Source organism: Haliotis rufescens, unplaced genomic scaffold (assembly GCF_023055435.1).
Source record: "Haliotis rufescens isolate VD_foot unplaced genomic scaffold, xgHalRufe1.0.p SCAF_17, whole genome shotgun sequence".
In the NCBI taxonomy this organism is placed as follows: domain Eukaryota; kingdom Metazoa; phylum Mollusca; class Gastropoda; order Lepetellida; family Haliotidae; genus Haliotis; species Haliotis rufescens.
Window position 1 is genome coordinate 22052928 of NW_025963857.1, and position 18931 is coordinate 22071858.

General features: G+C 39.1%; 2 protein-coding genes across 2 annotated transcripts in view; one reads left to right on the forward strand and one right to left on the reverse strand.

Moving 5' to 3' along the window:
- The window catches only part of LOC124133967 (engulfment and cell motility protein 1-like), a 29448-nt gene extending 16672 nt beyond the window's left edge, over window positions 1–12776 (reverse strand). Inside the window, exons 1-10 of the mRNA XM_048397706.1 lie at window positions 12602–12776; window positions 10451–10491; window positions 9506–9805; window positions 8744–8843; window positions 5371–5465; window positions 4736–4801; window positions 3280–3457; window positions 2571–2621; window positions 1498–1620; window positions 316–438 (exon numbers count right to left, since the gene is read on the reverse strand). Of these exons, the coding sequence (XP_048253663.1) occupies window positions 316–438; window positions 1498–1620; window positions 2571–2621; window positions 3280–3457; window positions 4736–4801; window positions 5371–5465; window positions 8744–8843; window positions 9506–9805; window positions 10451–10491; window positions 12602–12727 (1203 nt within the window). The 5' untranslated portion in view covers window positions 12728–12776. The remainder of the gene's footprint in view (window positions 1–315; window positions 439–1497; window positions 1621–2570; window positions 2622–3279; window positions 3458–4735; window positions 4802–5370; window positions 5466–8743; window positions 8844–9505; window positions 9806–10450; window positions 10492–12601) is intronic.
- A 143-nt stretch (window positions 12777–12919) lies between these two features.
- Window positions 12920–17235, forward strand: LOC124133968. The gene is made up of 3 exons (XM_046498577.2): window positions 12920–13009; window positions 14599–14695; window positions 16497–17235. The coding sequence occupies exons 2-3, from the start codon at window positions 14615–14617 to the stop codon at window positions 17175–17177; spliced, it is 762 nt and encodes a 253-aa protein (XP_046354533.2). The 5' UTR covers window positions 12920–13009; window positions 14599–14614; the 3' UTR covers window positions 17178–17235.
- The last annotated feature ends 1696 nt before the right edge of the window (window positions 17236–18931 follow it).

Sequence of the window (18931 nt, forward strand, 5' to 3'; positions counted from 1 at the left end):
CCAATTGGGATCGATGACATGCATCAACCAAGTCAGCGAGCCTGACCATCCGCTCCCGTTAGTCGCCTTTTACAACAAGCATATTCACCTCTTACGGCAAGCATGGGTTGCTGAAGACCTGTTCTACCCCGGAATCTTCACAGGTCGCTACCAATATGTGATGTGGATGTACAAACCTTCTGGTCTGAAGACAGCATGGGTAGTATACTCCCCATGAAGCAATCAGCTAATTATACAAAGGCAAATGTTTGAAACAAAAGCCATCATATCTATATTTATTATTATTGATGTCATTATTCTTATTCTTATTCTTACAAAGAATCCCAGCTTCCTGTAGTCCTTGGCTGAGCTTGGTGATTTCCTGACTGTGTTAATGTTTGGGTCACCATCCACATCAAATGCAATTCTCCGCAGTTCTTCAATATCCCGCAGCACAGTCTGTGAAACACACAAGGTATCAGTGGTATGAAAGAGAGACATAACTATGAAAATATGAAGTCAGTTAAGTGAGGTGAGGTCAAATTGGGCTTATCTCGTTCAACATTATTGTTTGTTGGTTTATTTGTTGTTTAAGGCTGCACTCAGCATGCTCAGCAATATTCCATCTATATGACGGCTGTCTGTAAATAATCGAGCCTTGACCAGACAATCCAGTCATAGACATCATACGCATCGATCCACGCAGTTGGGATACGATGACATACATCAACCATGTCAGCGAGCCTGACCACCTGACCCCATTAGTCGCATCTTATGGCAAGCATGGGTTGCTGAAGATCTACTCTACCCTGGATCTTCACGGGCTTTCTACATTATTGTCTTCAACATTATTGGTCTTCAACATTACTGGTCTTCAACATTATTGTGTCATGAATGCACATGTGGGTGTGGGTGTGGCAAGTTTTATAGCGCTAGCTCACTGAGATACCATGCCGCAGTTTAACATGCAGATGCTGTATCTACTTGACCACAGAGGTGGTCATCAGCTGAGTACTTCATAACATTAGAAAGTCTATTGACTATGAAAGCTTTCCATGCAGAGCAAGTTAGGATTCCATTTTCATGAAACTTGATCTGAAATCTTGATTGGTACAGGGTGTATATTCTATTTATAATGTCACAGTTCTATGTTTACAAATAAAAAAAATGATAAATTTGAACCTTATCATTCAATATGGGGGTTGGGGTGTCATGAAAAAATGTTACATGTATTGCTAAGGGGGCGGGGTTGGCATGAACACAATTAAACAATGAAGGTAGGGAGGGTCAGGCAGCAATACCAATCCCACCATCTTCTCCCCTTTCCCAGGTTGATTGTACACAACTTATTTGCTTACACACCAGTTTGAACAGGGATGATCTAGCCTGCTAGCCTGAGTCAGTTTGTATCATACAACAATTAACAGTTTGTTCATGTAGAATTTCAGGCTTTTTAGGGGTGTCATATGATGTCACTTTTGGGGCTAGTAAATGCTTCAGGTAAGTCCATCGGCTCACCTGGTCATGTGAATTTGCAGGTGTCTTCTTGCGATCTTCGTGCAGATTGAGCAGAAGAACCTGCAGGACATACAGTTGATGCGCCATCTCAGTCCCCACCTGCTGCATTCCTCGTATCACATGCTGCAAGGAACACAAAGACTTTCAAAAATTTAATTAAGGTTAGGGTTAGATTAAATGGGTGAATAGGTATCACTTGCATGTGAGAGAGACAAAAACATGAATGTCAGTTAAGTGAGGTGAGGTGAAATGAAGTTTAATGTCATGTTCTGGATTGTTGCACTTATATAGTAACGTGCATACACACCTTATGTGGTTGCGACTGCTTGTACTAGTCCGGACTAAAGCCAGTTTTAAAGTGCTGGCCCAGTGAGATATCGTGCCGCTGTTTAACATGAATACCCCACTCAGACACAGCATACAGACTTCTTGTTTTAGCCCCTTAATGCCGAGCGCCAGGTAGGGTAACAACAAGTACCATCTTTTGATGTCTTTTGGTATGACACGGCCAGGGATCAAACCCCAGACCTTCCACTGTACCACCAGACCACGTAAGTGGTCTATCCCAACAGCGTTTGTAAATAAAATAGAGCAGAGTTTCCATTTCCAATTTCTGTTTGTTTGTCGCTTAACACCGCACTCAGCAATGTTCCAGCTCTATGACGGCAGTCTGTAAATAATCACGTCTGGACCAGACGATCTAGTGATTGACATCATGAACATAAGATCCTAGCAATTGGGATACGATGACATGCATCAAACAAGTCAGCGAGCCTGACCACCCGATCACATTAGTCGCTTCTTACGACAAGCATAGTCATCTTTTACGACAAGCATGGGTTGCTGAAGACCTATTCTACCCTGGATCTTCACAGGTCTTTCAATTTCTGACATTAAAGGTAAATATCAATGAATTAATTAAAAGTAATGGTCCATACATGTCTATCTTATTAGAACTATAATCAACTAACAACTGCGTTGTCAACTATTGTGACAACAGTTCTGGCTAGTAAATGTAATCTTTCTCCCTTTGCTTCAGACAATGACAACGAGAAGCTCAGTAAGATACCTACGCTCAGGATCATATTTCTCATGCTCTTGGAATGTAATTGGTCTGCTATTTTCTGAAAAAGAAAATATAAAACATTTATTAGATAACACCATGTACTTATCAACATGGTAAGTCTCCACATATGGGTAATTTTGAGTGGTGGGCTGGTATTCATTAAACATATTTGGTGACTGGCGTTATTAACATTGCAACATTGTGTGTATGTTCATAATATTTATCTGTTTTGATTAATGTGATAGTTTGTCGTTATACTAATGTTGATAACATATGTTTTAGTTAAGGAATATAATTACAAGAAAAGACTGTGCATTTTTTCGGTTCATAAAGGCATGAATTGAAAAACTATTGTAAGAATACGCTACGCGTCACTTTCTGAGCATCAGACCGTATCATTTCATGGTTTTACTGTAGGCAGAATATGCACATTGGGAAGACACCAACATGACACAGATCTTGGTGAGTAGCCCTTTTTAAATCTAGCACTCAATTACATTGTTTATTTGTGAGCTTTGTTGTTTATATCACTGTTTCTGCCCATGTACAGTGAACATGACCTGATAATATACTCCCAAATGTCCACAAAAAAGTGTCAACTTATTAATTCAAGCAAGGGGCACTCACATTTTTCATATTAATTTCACGATTTACAGTAGGTGTTTGTTGAGATTAGGTAGGTAATCTGCAAGTTGCTACACTTGTTTATCCCTTACCCTCCGTTTGTCGGGATCAGCTTTCATGAAAAGTGCATTGATTAAAGCTATGGCGTTCTTTTGAACCTCTGGGTAAGCTTGGCTGGAAAACGTCTGAGTGGTCACTGCCGTTGATCCCCGGCGTCCAAGAGCATTTTCTTGTGTTCGTGGAAGACCACTGTCTTGTGTTGTATAACGACTGAAACATATAAGCACATAGTGAGTGAGTTGGGTTTAACGTCGCTTTTAACAGTATTCCAGTTATATCACAGTGTGTCAGCTTGATGTGGGAGGAAAGCCAGAAGTGATGCAGGCCTCAGACGTTTACCACTTCGGTGAAACCCACGAGCACGGGTATGGTGCTGACTAACCTAGAAACATAATCGGGGTGAACCGGGATTCGAACCCCCAATCATAGGTTTCTGGCGTGCCCAAGGGACGCAACTCTGCACAGCGAAACGCGGCGCCTTAGACGACTGGGCCACCCGTGCCCCCTATAAGCACATAGGAATATATCACCTCAACCTTCAAATATTGTATACCATATGCTGTTTCGATTAGCCTGCAGCCACTGCTTACAACATATAAAATATGTCTTGAACTTAACGTTGGCATGTTAATGGGATGTAATGTTGATATCTAAAAGAAATCCTTCTTTTTTCTTAAACAATATTCACACACAAAAAGTAAAATATATTGAACAAGAAAACAGCGTCATCATTATCCCTCGCCATGGGGAACATTAGAATTTTGTTTGTACATATAGTTGTGAATATGAACTATAAACAAGAGTTATATAAAGCCTTAAGAAGAGATAGGGACTTGGGCCGCTTTATGTCATTAGAAAAAAGATAAAATGTGAAATTATTACACACAACAGGCCTTTCTCTGGAAAATATAACACAGTCTTGATAAGTATCTCCTAGATAAGCTAACTTTGGTAGTTTCTGAAAACTTGTCCCCATTGCAGACACTATGCACTAAGTAAAATAATTTGGATCAAGGACCACAACTCTCTAAAAAACATAAATGACGGGACCAATGTTTGTGACAAGTATCTCTTACATAAGCATGCACACTTTCATTCATGTAATGTCAGTAGTTGCAGAGAAAACTTGTCCCAATTTTACACACAATGCACTAAGTTGAAAAGCATGGAGCAAGGGCAATAACTCTTGGGGCGAACCAGGATTCAAACCCACAATCATAGGTTTCTGGCGTGCCCAAGGGACGCAACTCTGCACAGCGAATCGTGGCGCCTTAGACGACTGGGCCACCCGTGCCCCCGATTGACATTATGAGCACTGATTCACGCCATTGGAGTACGATGACCACCCAGCCTGTTAGTCGCCTCCTATGATAAGCATGGGTTGCTGAAGACCCATTCTAAACCGGATCTTCACGGGTCAGAAAAAGTATGTTGCAGATGAGATAAATAAACTAAAAGCAATGCAAAAGAAAGCACTGAGTTACTGACCTCTGTAAGTGAGGAATGATGTTGACAGGGGTCACCACCTGCTCCACCACAGCCTGCTTACCCGTGCTGAAACAGTTGCCAAGACAACACTGGTCACATGACTAACACGATCACATGACAGGAAGTTAGTGCAATCAACCCGGATAGGGTCAATATTATGAATACTGATTCTCTTACAAGTCATGTCATGGTTACTGGTCAAATCCTTGAGAATTTGCTAAACCAAAACACAAAAGCATTGACCTGCTGATCATACTGACATTAACAAATTCTTATTTATTAGTTATTTTGACCAGACTAAATAATTGTTTGTAAAATTGTCTAGCGAACTCCTATTTGCAAAACAAAAACAAACCTAAATTGTTCCTGAATCTAAATGGGCTTTTTGAACAGCAAAGGTCTCAATTGAAACATTTATTTTAAAAAACTGACATTTACTTTTTTATATACATAAAGGTATACAGACAAAGAAAATTTGTAAAATATGAAAATACAAAGCCTGACCTCATCACATATTAGCAGTTAATTAAGCTTAAACCTTTATCATCATTCACGCTGTATTATGTACACCTACAAGGACTGATAACACACATCAATCTTTCAAATGGTGTTGTTGCTATGGTAACTAGACTGACCTGTGAAGAACGACAGATTCCAGGATCTCGAGCGCTGACTGCAGACATTGCTTGTCTAGGGTAGCTGTGCTGGAACAGTTGACACATTCCGCTACCTGGACAGCAAATTATTGTGTTAACTTAAACATATATCCCAGCTCTTTGCTACAATGACAGATTTATGTAGGATTCCAAACTAAGTTCCTGTGGCAGGCAAATCAGGAAAAATATTTATTTTGTTAAAATTGAGAGTTCTTGGTTTAACATTGCATTCAATGCAATAATGTTAAACTAAGCATTAAATCCTCTTCCTCTATCTAGTTTCTGTTATCAGTGAAATACAGGTCATTTCTACAAAGCCATAACATAAGTTATAACAGTATGAACAAGGAAATATTTAATTTTAGTTTGGGAATTTTAACTGATATTTGCTGCTGACTTGGGTCTGAATATCATCCTCTGAGCAGGTTTTGATAAATCCCTGAAAACAACACTTCATTGTCACACGATCTGCTGAAAATGCCATCAGATCCATCATGATCATGGTGGGCAAAATAAGACTGTTTACCAGACAATGCTCTGTAATATCAATCAAGAATTTCAAAATTGAGGTGGTCTAACTGGCTAGTTGAAAAGATAATAAAAATGTCAGTCTCTGAGATATACTGCTGACACAGCATGGGTAAACACCATATGATGTATACAGAGTTCCCACTCGCTTTTGAAACTACCAGACCTAGTGGACTGGCAACTCTAAAAAGTACCAGTCCCCCCGAATTTATGTCAGTCACAACTTTCAACAAATAAAAAATGTATGAAATATACCTGATTTTAATTCTGTCAACATCATGTTCAATGCAATGATGTCATCTTTGAAGTAACTTAGTTAGATTTACACATCATTCAGACATTCATCAAAGTACAGTTACAATTGTCTCTTTTTTTAAATATTTCGCGACTAAGTCGCTACAAATATATATTCATCCTTGAAGCAAAGCGAAATGTTATATCCTTGAACTAAAATTAGACAAGGGGAAACCCTGATGGTAACAGACAAGCTGACTTTGTTTTGAAAAATATACTTGTATAAATATTGCTAATGTTTTGTTCAACAACAAATATTTATTATGTACTTTACTTGCTGGTCCACAGGGACTGGCAGTCACATGAATTACCAGTCCAAGGCTAATTTTACCGGTAAAAAACTGGTTATTACCGGTAAACGGGAACACTGGTATAGCCTATCTGCACTCATCATTCTCATGTGCCAAACATTGTGACGAGTTTGTGACATCCCACAGCATAAATTCCTGTTATTTCTGTGTAGAATGAATAGTGATAAACATGACAAATACCTTTTAGGACTTCATTGAAAATTGAATTGATAAGAACTTGTATGACTGAGTGAGTGTGTTGGGGTTTATTCCGCTTCTACAATATTCCAGTTGTATCACAGTGTGTCAACTTAAATTCGGAGGAAAGCCCGAAGTGATGCAGGCCTCAGACGTTTACCACTTCGGTGAAACCCATAAGCACGGTTATGGTGCTGACAAACCTAGAAACATAATCGGGGCGAACCGGGATTCGAACCAATGATCATAGATTTCTGGTGTGCCCAAGGGACACAATTCTGCACAGCGAATTGTGGCACCTAAGACAACTGGGTCACCAATGCCCGCAATGTTATCTACACAATACAACTTAGTGCTACAGCACTGGTAGAGCATTTCTTTCTTATTAATCTTAATCATTGTTAATTATCACATTGCACTGGCATGTACCCACTTCATGTAAGTTTATGCCATTATGAAATTAATGACCACATTAACAATGGTAATCACATTAATATATCAATATTATGAGTAGAATATTGATTTTTATAACCTATGTTTTGATATCAGTACAATAAAACTGCTGTAAAGATAACTATTTCTGCTACACGGTGTACACTGAAATAACATCGAAAGATATTGGATTTCCTGGTTAACTGACAAACGTTTGGCATAAGTGTATCAAATAGGGCCGCAACGAGTACAAATTTACTACCAAGGTACCTGACCCCCTATTACCATGATTACCTGACCTATCTTGATACCCACTGTAGGTATCAAGAGATGGGAACAAAATGTCTGATTGGGAATTGTTTTACTGCACCCTTGGCAAAAACTAGTTAGATACATGTATCAAACGATTGGATTATGTGTACAGTGAAGTTGACTGAGGCTTTATCTTTACTCAAACATATTCAAGTCAAAGGAATGTGTGCAGAGACAGAAAGAACTGTGAACATAAACGACTTGTAGTGTAACCACTGAGCTATAGTGAGTTTTTGTCATTAAACAATATATCATGTGACTAACCACGGGTCTGGGTAGTCTTGTGTACCTGGGTCCTACTCAGGACCCACCTGAACCGTGTAACACATCCCAGTCCTCGTATCAAGATATGTATCTGATCAGGCAGATTGTATCAAGATATGCATCCTATCACGGGAGAGTGTATCAAGATATGTATCCTGTCACGACAGAGTGTATCAAGATATGTATCCTATCATGGCAGAGTGTATCAAGATATGTATCCTAACATTGCAGAGTGTATCACGATATGTATCCTATCACGACAGTGTGTATCAAGATATGTATCCTATCATGACAGAGTGTATCAACATATGTATCCTATCATGACAGAGTGTATCAAGATATGTATCCTATCACAACAGAGTATATCAAGATATGTATCCTATCACGTCAGTGTGTATCAAGATATGTATCCTATCAGGCAGTGTGTATCAAGATATGTATCCTATCACGACAGAAATGTATCAAGATATGTATCCTATCAAGGCAGGGTGTGTCAAGATGTATATCCCATCATGGCAGAGTGTATCAAGATATGTATCCTATCACGGCAGAGTGTATCAAGATATATATCCTATCACGACAGAGTGTATCAAGATATATATCCTATCACGACAGAGTGTATCAAGATATGTATCCTATCACAACAGAGTGTATCAAGATATGTATCCTATCACGGCAGAGTGTATCAAGATATATATCCTATCACGACAGAGTGTATCAAGATATGTATCCTATCATGGAACAGTGTATCAAGATATGTATCCTATCACGACAGAAATGTATCAAGATATGTATCCTATCAGGCAGTGTATCAAGATATGTATCCTATCACGGCAGAGTGTATCAAGATGTGTATCCTATCATGGCAACGTGTATCAAGATATGTATCCTATCACGGCAGTGTATAAAGATATATATCCTATCACAACAGAGTGTATCAAGATATATATCCTATCACGACAGAGTGTATCAAGATATATATCCTATCACAACAGAGAGTCAAGGACAGCTCTATCCAACATCAATATTTCTACCTTTCGAATGAAATCCGATTCCAAAACATCCCAAGATACAATAGCATGATCCATGAGCGACACAAAGGACTTGAGCGTGTAGGCGAGAGGGTCTCCATTGCTGCAAATAATAGATGTTACCCATGAAGTGATATCATCATGGCCACAGTGCAGGTGAATTATCGCAAATGAAATCATAATTGCTGATTTACTGATAAAGATGATAATAAGACTATTTATTTTGATAGGTGAAAATACAATATACATCTACCATGTTTAAAAAGTTTTACCTTGATGCATAATTAAATAAAGATGTGGTCAGATCACTATTCCGTTTGCAGTAGAAGAATATTAACAATTATCACAATATATACTACTCATAAGAAGTTAAGGGCCACATGATTCTTTCTTTATATTATAGTAACTCTATCACTGTCATGCTATAAGACAATATCTATCATGACTTTTGTAAAAATTAAAGAATTGGGTGGTCCTTAACTTCTTTTGAGTAGTATATTACCAAATTCTTAATAATCACTTATCATGCTTACTGGCACACCAACCAATACAGGCATTATAAGCATGTAAAACACATTATCAACTGATCAAATTCTTTGCTATCAACATGATCAAAGAGTTAATATTTCTTATAACAACATATAAAGTATGGAAATCTCACACATGTCACGCTTTTTATTGTCTTGTACGTGTTGTTTTCAAGATATTGACATAAATGGAACAGTCTCATTGCTCATAGTATGAATGATTTCAAAGAACACTTACAAATTCCCTGATGTGACAAATTTTATGACCAAGGGTAGACCATTCCTGTTGATGAACTCAATCGCAAATGAAATGTCAGAGGAGAAGATTGAGAGATCACGAAGCGCTGATATTTTATCCTGCTGGGAAGCATTGTCATTCAGTTGACTATAAATGTTTTGAGCCTTTTTTCCTGGAGAGGATGTCAGAGTGAGAACATTTCCGTTTGAAATTTCATTCCGATTTTGATCTGTGATGTAGCTGTGACGATTCTGCTCGGAGAATTGCAGCGCAAAATTTTCTTGGTCAGAAAGCTTCCACCTGAAAGAGAAATAAGGAAATTGAGATGTGCACTCAACATTAATGCTTGTTTGTTGTTTATCGCCACACTCAGCAATATTCCAGCTTTTTGGCGGCGGTCTGTAAATAATCAAGTCTGGACCAGATGATCCAGTGATTAACATCATGAGCATCGATCTATGCAATTTGGATGCGACATGCATCAACCAAGTCAGTGAGCCTGACCACCTGATCCCATTAGTCGCTTCTTACGGCAAGCATGGGCTCAACATTAATGAGTGAGCTTAAGACCACTCTGAACAGTCTGAACAGTTCTTCAGTTATATCACGTAGTGTTTGACTGTCATCTTGATGTGGGAGGAAAGCCCAAAGTGATGAAAGTCTTAGATATTTACCACTTTGGTCAAACCATTGAGCATGTGTATCATGTGTATTGTGCTGGCAACATAATCAGAGCGAACTTGGAATTCGAACACAAAATCACAGGTTTCTGGCAACACTTAAAGGATGCAACTCTGCACATAGAAATGGAACGCTTTAGTTGACTGGCCCACCCGTGGCCCCTTCAATGTTATCATAAACAATGGTTGTACAGTATTGCAATATATGGAGATTCAGGTATCTAGTATGGCGATACAGGTAAGACATTACTACAAATTTACTTACTGTGTACATATATCCTGAATTATACCAGCTAAAGGACGTTTCTGAAAATAAGGAAGTTTTGTTGTGTTAATCAAACATGCAGTATGGGAAATATATGGACAAACTAAGCAATATTGGAATGCACAACATCATAAATTCAGCACTTTCTGTTCATGAAAGTAAATATACAGAGCTCGAATTAAGCTGCTAATTTGCGTAAAATACTCATTAAATAAATTGAAATATGCAGACAATCAAATATGCAACAAAAACTATAAATTTGCTGTTGAAACAAAATTAATGAGTGTACTATAATTATTAGATAAAATGATTGCGTATGTTACAACTGTTAGATAAAATGATTGTGTATCAGTCGATCACCAAGTTCACATACCGACAGTTACATTCGGAAAGCTTGTGCAACAAACATACTGGTAGATGCCAATTAAAACACACATCCTGCCTAGTCAATGTACATGTTGTTTCTTAAACAGTTGCAGATTGGTGATTAAAGAAATAGCACTTTTCTTACAATGCTAGGTATTGCAAACAAAAATGGCTTCCAGGAGAGGGAGCCGCTAGCATACGCAGACGGGTATAATACTCTTCACAGTTTTAAATGATTTACAGGTTTTTTTACGAAACAGGTTTTTAAGTTAAAATACTCAAATTTCAAGAAAAAGGCGGGTAAAAAATTTGAATATCCTCTAAAAATTGTGGACACCCAATCAAAATCAAACCCCTGGGTAACATACCTAAGAAAAAAAAAAAAAGCTTATCTAGAGCTCTGAATATAACACATGTACATCTTATTTTCATGATAATGCGCTCTCTAGGCTCAATGTCAAGTTCTGACTGTATCCACTACTCCTAACAATAATGCATAAACATATTTTTGGGGTCTAGATTTACGAAATCTTGGTTTGTGAAATAAGTCAATATTTTAACACCTGAATCTTTGGAAAACGGTAAAATATTTAAACTTGAAAACAATGCTTATTTTTCCAAGTCCAAATTAATTGTGTTAATACAACTATATGCATTGATCATATCAATCATGTTAATTCAAATTGGCCACATCTTCAAAAGGAAACATCAGATGATCAATATTATCAACGATATTATTTCTACTGATGCTTTTCAGAACCAGTATGTGGCTACTTCATATTCAGCTTGTTCAGTGTGGACAGTGCCACTATACCATGTCTACACCATGCACACATGTAGTTGACAGACATGACAACCATAACCCATGATAACCCTCATTTTCAGTTAATTTTAATGTCATCACATGGCATTTCTTAGCTGATCTAACAGGACCAACAGAATGTTACTAGACTCAGGCTTCGGACAAGTGGCTAAAGTCACAGAACGATGTTGAAGGAACAACAGGAAATCTTACCCTCTTTGGACATATGATACACCAAGAATTAGTATGGTGAATCAGTTAACAGAAACATGTTGCTCATATTGTTCATAAAGATGACTTTCTTGAGTTCTCATACAGGTTTGTGACAGAGATCAGATCATAATCATTACCATGATTACTATGAACCACTGACGAATATCGACAATCATGATTATAAAAAAATACAAACAGACATCAGTTAATTCTTGACTTAACAAAATGTTTCCACTCTAAACTTCATTTGTGTGAACTGATTGGTTCATAAATGTCTACTAAAGGAAGTTGTGGCATGGCTTAGTAAGCAGGTGATTATTTTGCAATATATTTGAAATATAATCAAGCAAACAGCGCTGACACATGTCAAATTCAAACCAAATCAAACTGTATCATGAGAAACTGGTTCTAACACTGATGACATATGTACAAATCCATATCATGATAATACACAAAACTCAACACAAATGTCATTAAAACCAATTTGAAAACACTTGCACTTTCCGAAACACTTTATCAATACACACAAATGATTACCCAAATTGTGGTTTAAAAAAGCGCGACACTTTCACCAACAAACCAAGTTTCGCAATAATTGGTAACTTATCGACTTAGTACTAGTAGTGTCAGGCGTAAAAAAACCATCATAAAAATGTAAAAACATGACAAGTCGTTTGACGTCTGCGCCAAAATGTCAATGATGGCAAAAGTGACAGATCGTGAACATGGAATGAGACGATTGATGGGATGGAAGACCATTAAATGTTTACCTGGTCAAGTTCAAGGAACAATGCCTGTTGCCCCTGCATTGTAACAGCCACCTTTTTTATATTCTCCAAGTGACTTTTGGAGGTTCGGGCAGGGGGCAGAGTTTTAGTTCCTGGTTGGTCCGACATTGTCGCTGGGTTCGCTTGCTAATTCCGCTCTCCTTGTGACAATTCGTCAATATTTGCACCTTAAGTGCTAATATTCCACTGCTTAAGTTATTTTGAACGGCGAATAAAATGGAATTCTATCCGGATTTCACACACAGGAGTTCAAAATGGTGAATTTTCGGCATGTTTAGGCGATATGTGTCACCACCAGACTCCATTAGCCAAGCCTCTTCCGGGAAGTGGTTCTAAAAACGACCGCAAGGTGGCGTCGGTCATAGAGGTCGCATTCGCTCTAACAGACAGGTGCGTGTTGAGTTGAATCAAGATTTGCATCGTTTGATTCATATATCAAATATACAACCAGGATGTCATCCCTCTGAATGCACCCGTAGCCTTACTGCCATAACTCACATTGCCTTTCGGTTTCAGAACACAACAAACAAATTACGTTGGACCTATGCCATGTGATAACAGTTATGTTATCGGTGTCTAATGTAGCCAACTGCTTTATGGTCGAGTGGAAGCAAATATTCTTGGTCAAATACTACTCCATATACTGTTTATGTTCCCAGATAAAATAAGCCACTATACACATTGTTCATGTTTTGACACCAACATGTTGATGATATTTAATGAATATCCATGTGGACGTGAGGAAATGTGAGAGATGAGTTTCTGTTTATGCCATAGCTAGGTTAGGATTATAAATACTTATGTGGCATGATATGAAAGACAATGTCTAATACAGCTCTGTAGAAAATAATTAAAAATGATTGGCTGTTTGGGTTGTCAGCACAGGTAACTACAGAAATTACTGCTGGTATCTTCTGTAGACACAATTTGAATATGTACCCCTGGTACCTTCTGTATAAATAATTGCACTCTAGGTAGGCAATATGATTGTTTGTTTGTTTGTTGTTTAACGCAGCACTCAGCAATATTCGAGCTATATGACGGCGGTCTATAAATAATCGAGTCTGGACCGGACAATCCAGTGATTGACAACATGAGCATCGATCCATGCAATTGGGATCGATGTGATGCATCAACCAAGTCAGCGAGTCTGACCACCTGATCCCGTTAGTCACCTCTTACAGCAAACATAGTCGCCTTTTACAGCAAGCATGGGTTGCTGAAGACCTATTCTACCCCAGATCTTCACGGGCTGTTGGCAATATGAACAGCATTATAGAAAGGACGAGTCTATTTTGACAGTGTATGGAAGCAGTTTTAGTTAGGCTGTCACATACATTCATTCCTGTGTGTCATAAACTCTGTAGCATGTGCATTATACAGAGCTCCAGATAACTTTTTGAGCAATTGAGTTTTTACTCTAGGGTTTCTATTTTAATTGGGTTATTCCATTTTTCATTAGGTAACCAATATTTTTTCACAAATCTATTCATCACCCTATTGGGTATTTCGCCAAAAGAGTGAACATTTTAAGATTTAAAAAAAAATGAAATAATGTTTTAGATGCACATAACCATGATAACTGTTCTGAATATATAGGTTTGACTCAGATAGTAAATTAGCTCGTAATTGTGTTTCGGAAATTAGCTCCTTTGTATGCATGCTGAAAAAGCTTCATTTGGTATTTATGCATGCTTTTGGTTTGGGTACATTATATCATTGTTTGTTTTGATACCTGTGCTGGCAACTACCCCAACGCCTAAGTCTGGCCTCCAATTTGTTTCTGATTTGACTTACACATATTCATTTATTCAATGGTCAATTATATTTTCTTACAGGTTGTCTTCACCCTCAGTGGACTAGGGTTGACTCAGGCTTTTTCTACTTAAGGTTAATGATTGATAAAGGTCTGATTTATATGTTTTTACCCTGGTTTAATTGTCGCTAGTTTTTTTGTTAGTTTATTCTCTCATTGACAGGTGAGGCTGGCAGACGATGATTCTGCTCAGAGCCCTCTGCTGTGTGAGGGCATGCAGCCCTCGGGTTCAGACATACAGACTTTTCTCTGGTCTTCAGGTAGCCATTTTATTTGTTTATCCCTGTAGGGATGCCTGAAATATAAAGGGATTCCAGGGTAGAATAGGTCCCTGTACCATGCTTGTCAAAACCGCTGACTAATGAGTAAGTTGGGTTTTAATGCCGCTTTTAACATTAATCCAGTTGTATCAAGGCGTGTCAGCTTATTGTGTGAGGAAAGCCCGAAGTGATGCAGGTCTCAGGCCTTTACCTCTTTGGTGAAACCCACAAGCATGAGTAAGGTGCTCACAAACCTAGAAACATAATCAGTGCGAACTGTGATTCGAACCCACAATCATAGGTTTCTGGCGTGCCCAAGGGACGCAACTCTGCACAGCAAATCATGGTGCCTTAGACAACTGGGCCACCCCTGCCCCCCTCTGTCTAATGGGACCATGTGATTACAATGTGTGAGTGAATGGCTCATCAACTGCCATCTGGTATTGCCTGTGATGTAGCTAAATGATGCTATATGTAATGCCCTCATTTGTTTTATATTTTTCATATTTTTTCTTGAGATACAGGGGGGTTCCAGTGACCCGGTCGTCTAATGTGCCGCAAATTGCTTGCAGAGTTGGGTACGCCAGAAACCTATGATCGTGGGTTCGAATTCCGGTTCGCCCTGATTATATTTCTTGGTTTGTCATTGGTTTTACCAAAGTGGTCAACATCTGAGACTATGCATCACTTGGGGCTTTCCTCCCACATTAAGCTGACATGCCAAAATATAACTGGAATACCATTCAAACCGGCATAAAACCCCAACTCACTCACTACATTATTTGAAATGTCATCATGTACTGAAATCTTGTGTGACATCATGAAAACAACATGATCTCATGTCTTAATAATTTCATAAACTTCTGACCCATGAAGATCCGGGGTAGAATAGGTCTTCAGCAAACCCAGGCTTGCTGTAAAATAGAAACCCTAGAGTAAAAACTCAATTGCTCAAAAAGTTATCTGGAGCTCTGTATAATGCACATGCTACAGAGTTTACGACACACAGGAATGAATGTACGTGACAGCCTAACTAAAACTGCTTCCATACACTGTCAAAATAGACTCGTCCTTTCTATAATGCTGTTCATATTGCCAACAGCCCGTGAAGATCCGGAGTACAATAGGTCTTCAGCAACCCATGCTTGCTGTAAAAGGCGACTATGCTTGTCCTAAGAGGTGACTAACGGGATCGGGTGGTCAGGCTTGCTGACTTGGTTGATGCATGTCATCGATCCCAATTGCGCGGATAGATGCTCATGATGTAAATCACTGGATTGTCTGGTCCAGCCTCGATTATTTACAGACTGCTGTCATATAGCTGGAATATTGCTGAGTGCGGTGTTAAACAACAAACCAACCAACCAACCAATCATCAACTTCCAGGACTGGCTAAAATTAATATTACCAGCACATTATTGGAAATTTTAGGTTATTTAACCCCATTTAATTATTATAGTTAATATTAGTTATTTAATCACACAATCTCAATAAAATCAGACCTTTTACTCAAATATGATATCTCACTGTATGAGCATCTGAGGACACCGCCGTGGCTGCATTGGTGATCGCATCAGGTGAACTTTCTGATCAGCCAATTAGGGCTTCTAAATTGTCGGTACGAGTGAGGGAAGCATTTCGATGCGTGGATCACTTCTCATGCTGTCAGTTCTTGGTATGCCAGGCCCTATATCTTGAAGCTCGCTGTGAAATGGCTTAAAAATTGCTGAATAACTCACTGTTATTATGCGTCTTTGCAAGCTTTGAAAAAACTGATAGCGATTCCTTGCTCTTGTTACAGACTAGAAGTGACACAACAGCAAATAGACTGTGGAAGCCGAGTGTTAACAAAGTATTTGTGAGATGGAAGCTCCTGACATCTAAAAAATCGCGGGCATTTCGCCCACTATATGGCAAGGACAAAGTCAGTGAAGAGCTTCAGTTGATTTACGAAAACAACATGAACAAAATCGTATTCTGGAGCCAGTTGTTCATCTACACAATGACAATTCCAACGGTTATCGGAGCTGTGGCGATTATTGCGAGTAATTCCTCAGACATCCCATCCAATCTGTCAGCTTCTCACCCGGCTGCAACAGCAATGGGCTATTTCGTGTTTGGGAGCACACTCATATTGTTCATAAACGCTGTTAGCAGAAGAAGTATTAGAAGAATCTATTTAGAACCGTTCACAGATCGATATGTAGCCATTGTACAAAACTGGTTGATGATACCAAGCAGGCTACACTTTCAGTTGAAGGATACACAGCCAAGGAAACCAACCTACCTCACAGCAATGGGTGGGAATATTGCCATTAAGAAACGACCATTCTTTGTGGTCGGAACTGATTTTAAGCTTCCTGTGTACTACAATCAGATTATGGCGTATGACCTTGAGAAACCATTAGAAAAGGCGAGTGATTTTGATGTGTTGGAAGTAGCCAAGCAAAACCGTAAAAGGAAAGAGAAGTCCCAGTCATAGAGATGATGGAAAATAGTGTGCTTGTTCTCATTGATTAAAGACTTTTATGAAGGAGAAACAAGTGTTTGTCATGAGTGGTGAATGTCTGGAAGTCACCTTGGGAATAGTTCCCTGTGTTCCTTGGTTATAGTTGAGGGGTCATCGGGAATCAGGGGAGGGTCACCCAAAAATAGTTAACTTATTTGGGGAGGGTCATGAAAAATTGGCATTTTATTATAAAATAGTTTGGTTTTTTTTATTTTGCCTTTTCAAGGAGGGTCATGAAAAATGTACAAGGACCAAACCTCTGACCCACCCCCCTGTAATAAATGACTGATATCCTAATGAGGGTCAGGTGGTTACAATGTATGTCATCGATAGTTGCTCATTGTATCGACCACTGAATATTTACAGGCAGCTGTGATATAGCTAGATTATTGCTAATTAGTACACAGTCGTTCTCTTGAGTCGAAACTTGTCCAGGTTGGTTCATGATTCATCTGATCTCTCCTCAGACAATGGATACTGGACTAGTCTTGGTCTGATTGTGAGTGAGTGAATGGACCCCGCTTTGAACAGTATTTCAGCTTTCTCATGGCATCTGCTTGATGTGAAAGCCAAACCAAAGGGATGCAGGTCTTAGACCTTTACACCTTTGGTGAAAACCACGAGTATAGGTCAATTGCGTGGATTGATGCTCATGATAATAATCACTGGATTGTCTGGTCCAGACTCGATTATTTACAGACCGCCGTCATATAGCTGGAATATTGCTGAGTGCGGCGTTAAACAACCAACAACCAACCAACCAACGAGTATAGGTATACACAGCTGTCTGGGGTATAGATCTAGCCCTGTCAAACCTAGAAAGATTCATGGCAAATTTGGTATTCAAATCCATGATCATAGGTTTCTGGTATGCTTGAGGGACGCAACTCTGCGCAGTGAAAACATTGCACTCTGGAAAAAGAGATTTTGACTCCTATTAATATATTTGTGTAGCAATGTTTTAGTAATATTGGTAGAGTACACGTTTCGAGGTGTATTAGCCAATACACCTGCAGTATAGTTCTGGCACCTTCAAGGTGTTAGAAACAAAACTGCTGGTGTATTGACTGATGTATTCTGAAATGACATTACAAAACAGCAAATAAGTTGTTATCCATAAAAACATGTCTTCATGTTCTTCCAACATCGTATTGCATTAACATATAAAATAAACGACCGCCTCCGTGGTCTAGTGGTAGAGCGTCCGCCCGGAGAGCAGAAGGTCCGGGGTTCGATCCCCGGGCGTGTCATACCAAAAGACGTTAAAAGATGGTGCTTGTTGTTACCCTGTCTGGCGCTCGGCATTTAGGGGCTAAAACAAGGACTTGTCGGCTCGGAGTCAGTATACTGTGTCTGAGTAGGGTATTCATGTTCAACTGCGGCATGGTATCTCAGTGGGCTAGCACTATAAATCGGCATCAGTCCGGACTAGTACAACCAGCCACACACATAGTATATACACGTCGCTATATAAGTGCAATAATCTTGGACGCGACGTTAAACCTCATTTCACCTCACCTATAAAATAAACAGGCACGGGTGGCCCAGTCGTCTAAGGCGCTGCAATAAGCTGTGAAGAATTGCGTCCCCTGGACACGCTAGAAACCTATTATTGTGAGTTAAATCCAGTTTCACCCTGATTATTTTTCTAGGTTTATCAGCACCATACCTGTGCCGGCATCCTTCCCACATGTAGCTGTCACGGCCTGATATCTGGATCACTGGAA

What these genes read in the sequence shown, in the direction of transcription:
- LOC124133968 (XM_046498577.2), top strand. Translation starts at nt 14,615, where the DNA reads ATGATTCTGCTCAGAGCCCTCTGCTGTGTGAGGGCATGCAGCCCTCGG. An exon ending in GACTTTTCTCTGGTCTTCAG is followed by an intron (nt 14,696 to 16,496) that starts GTAGCCATTTTA and finishes CTCTTGTTACAG; the next exon opens with ACTAGAAGTGACACAACAGC.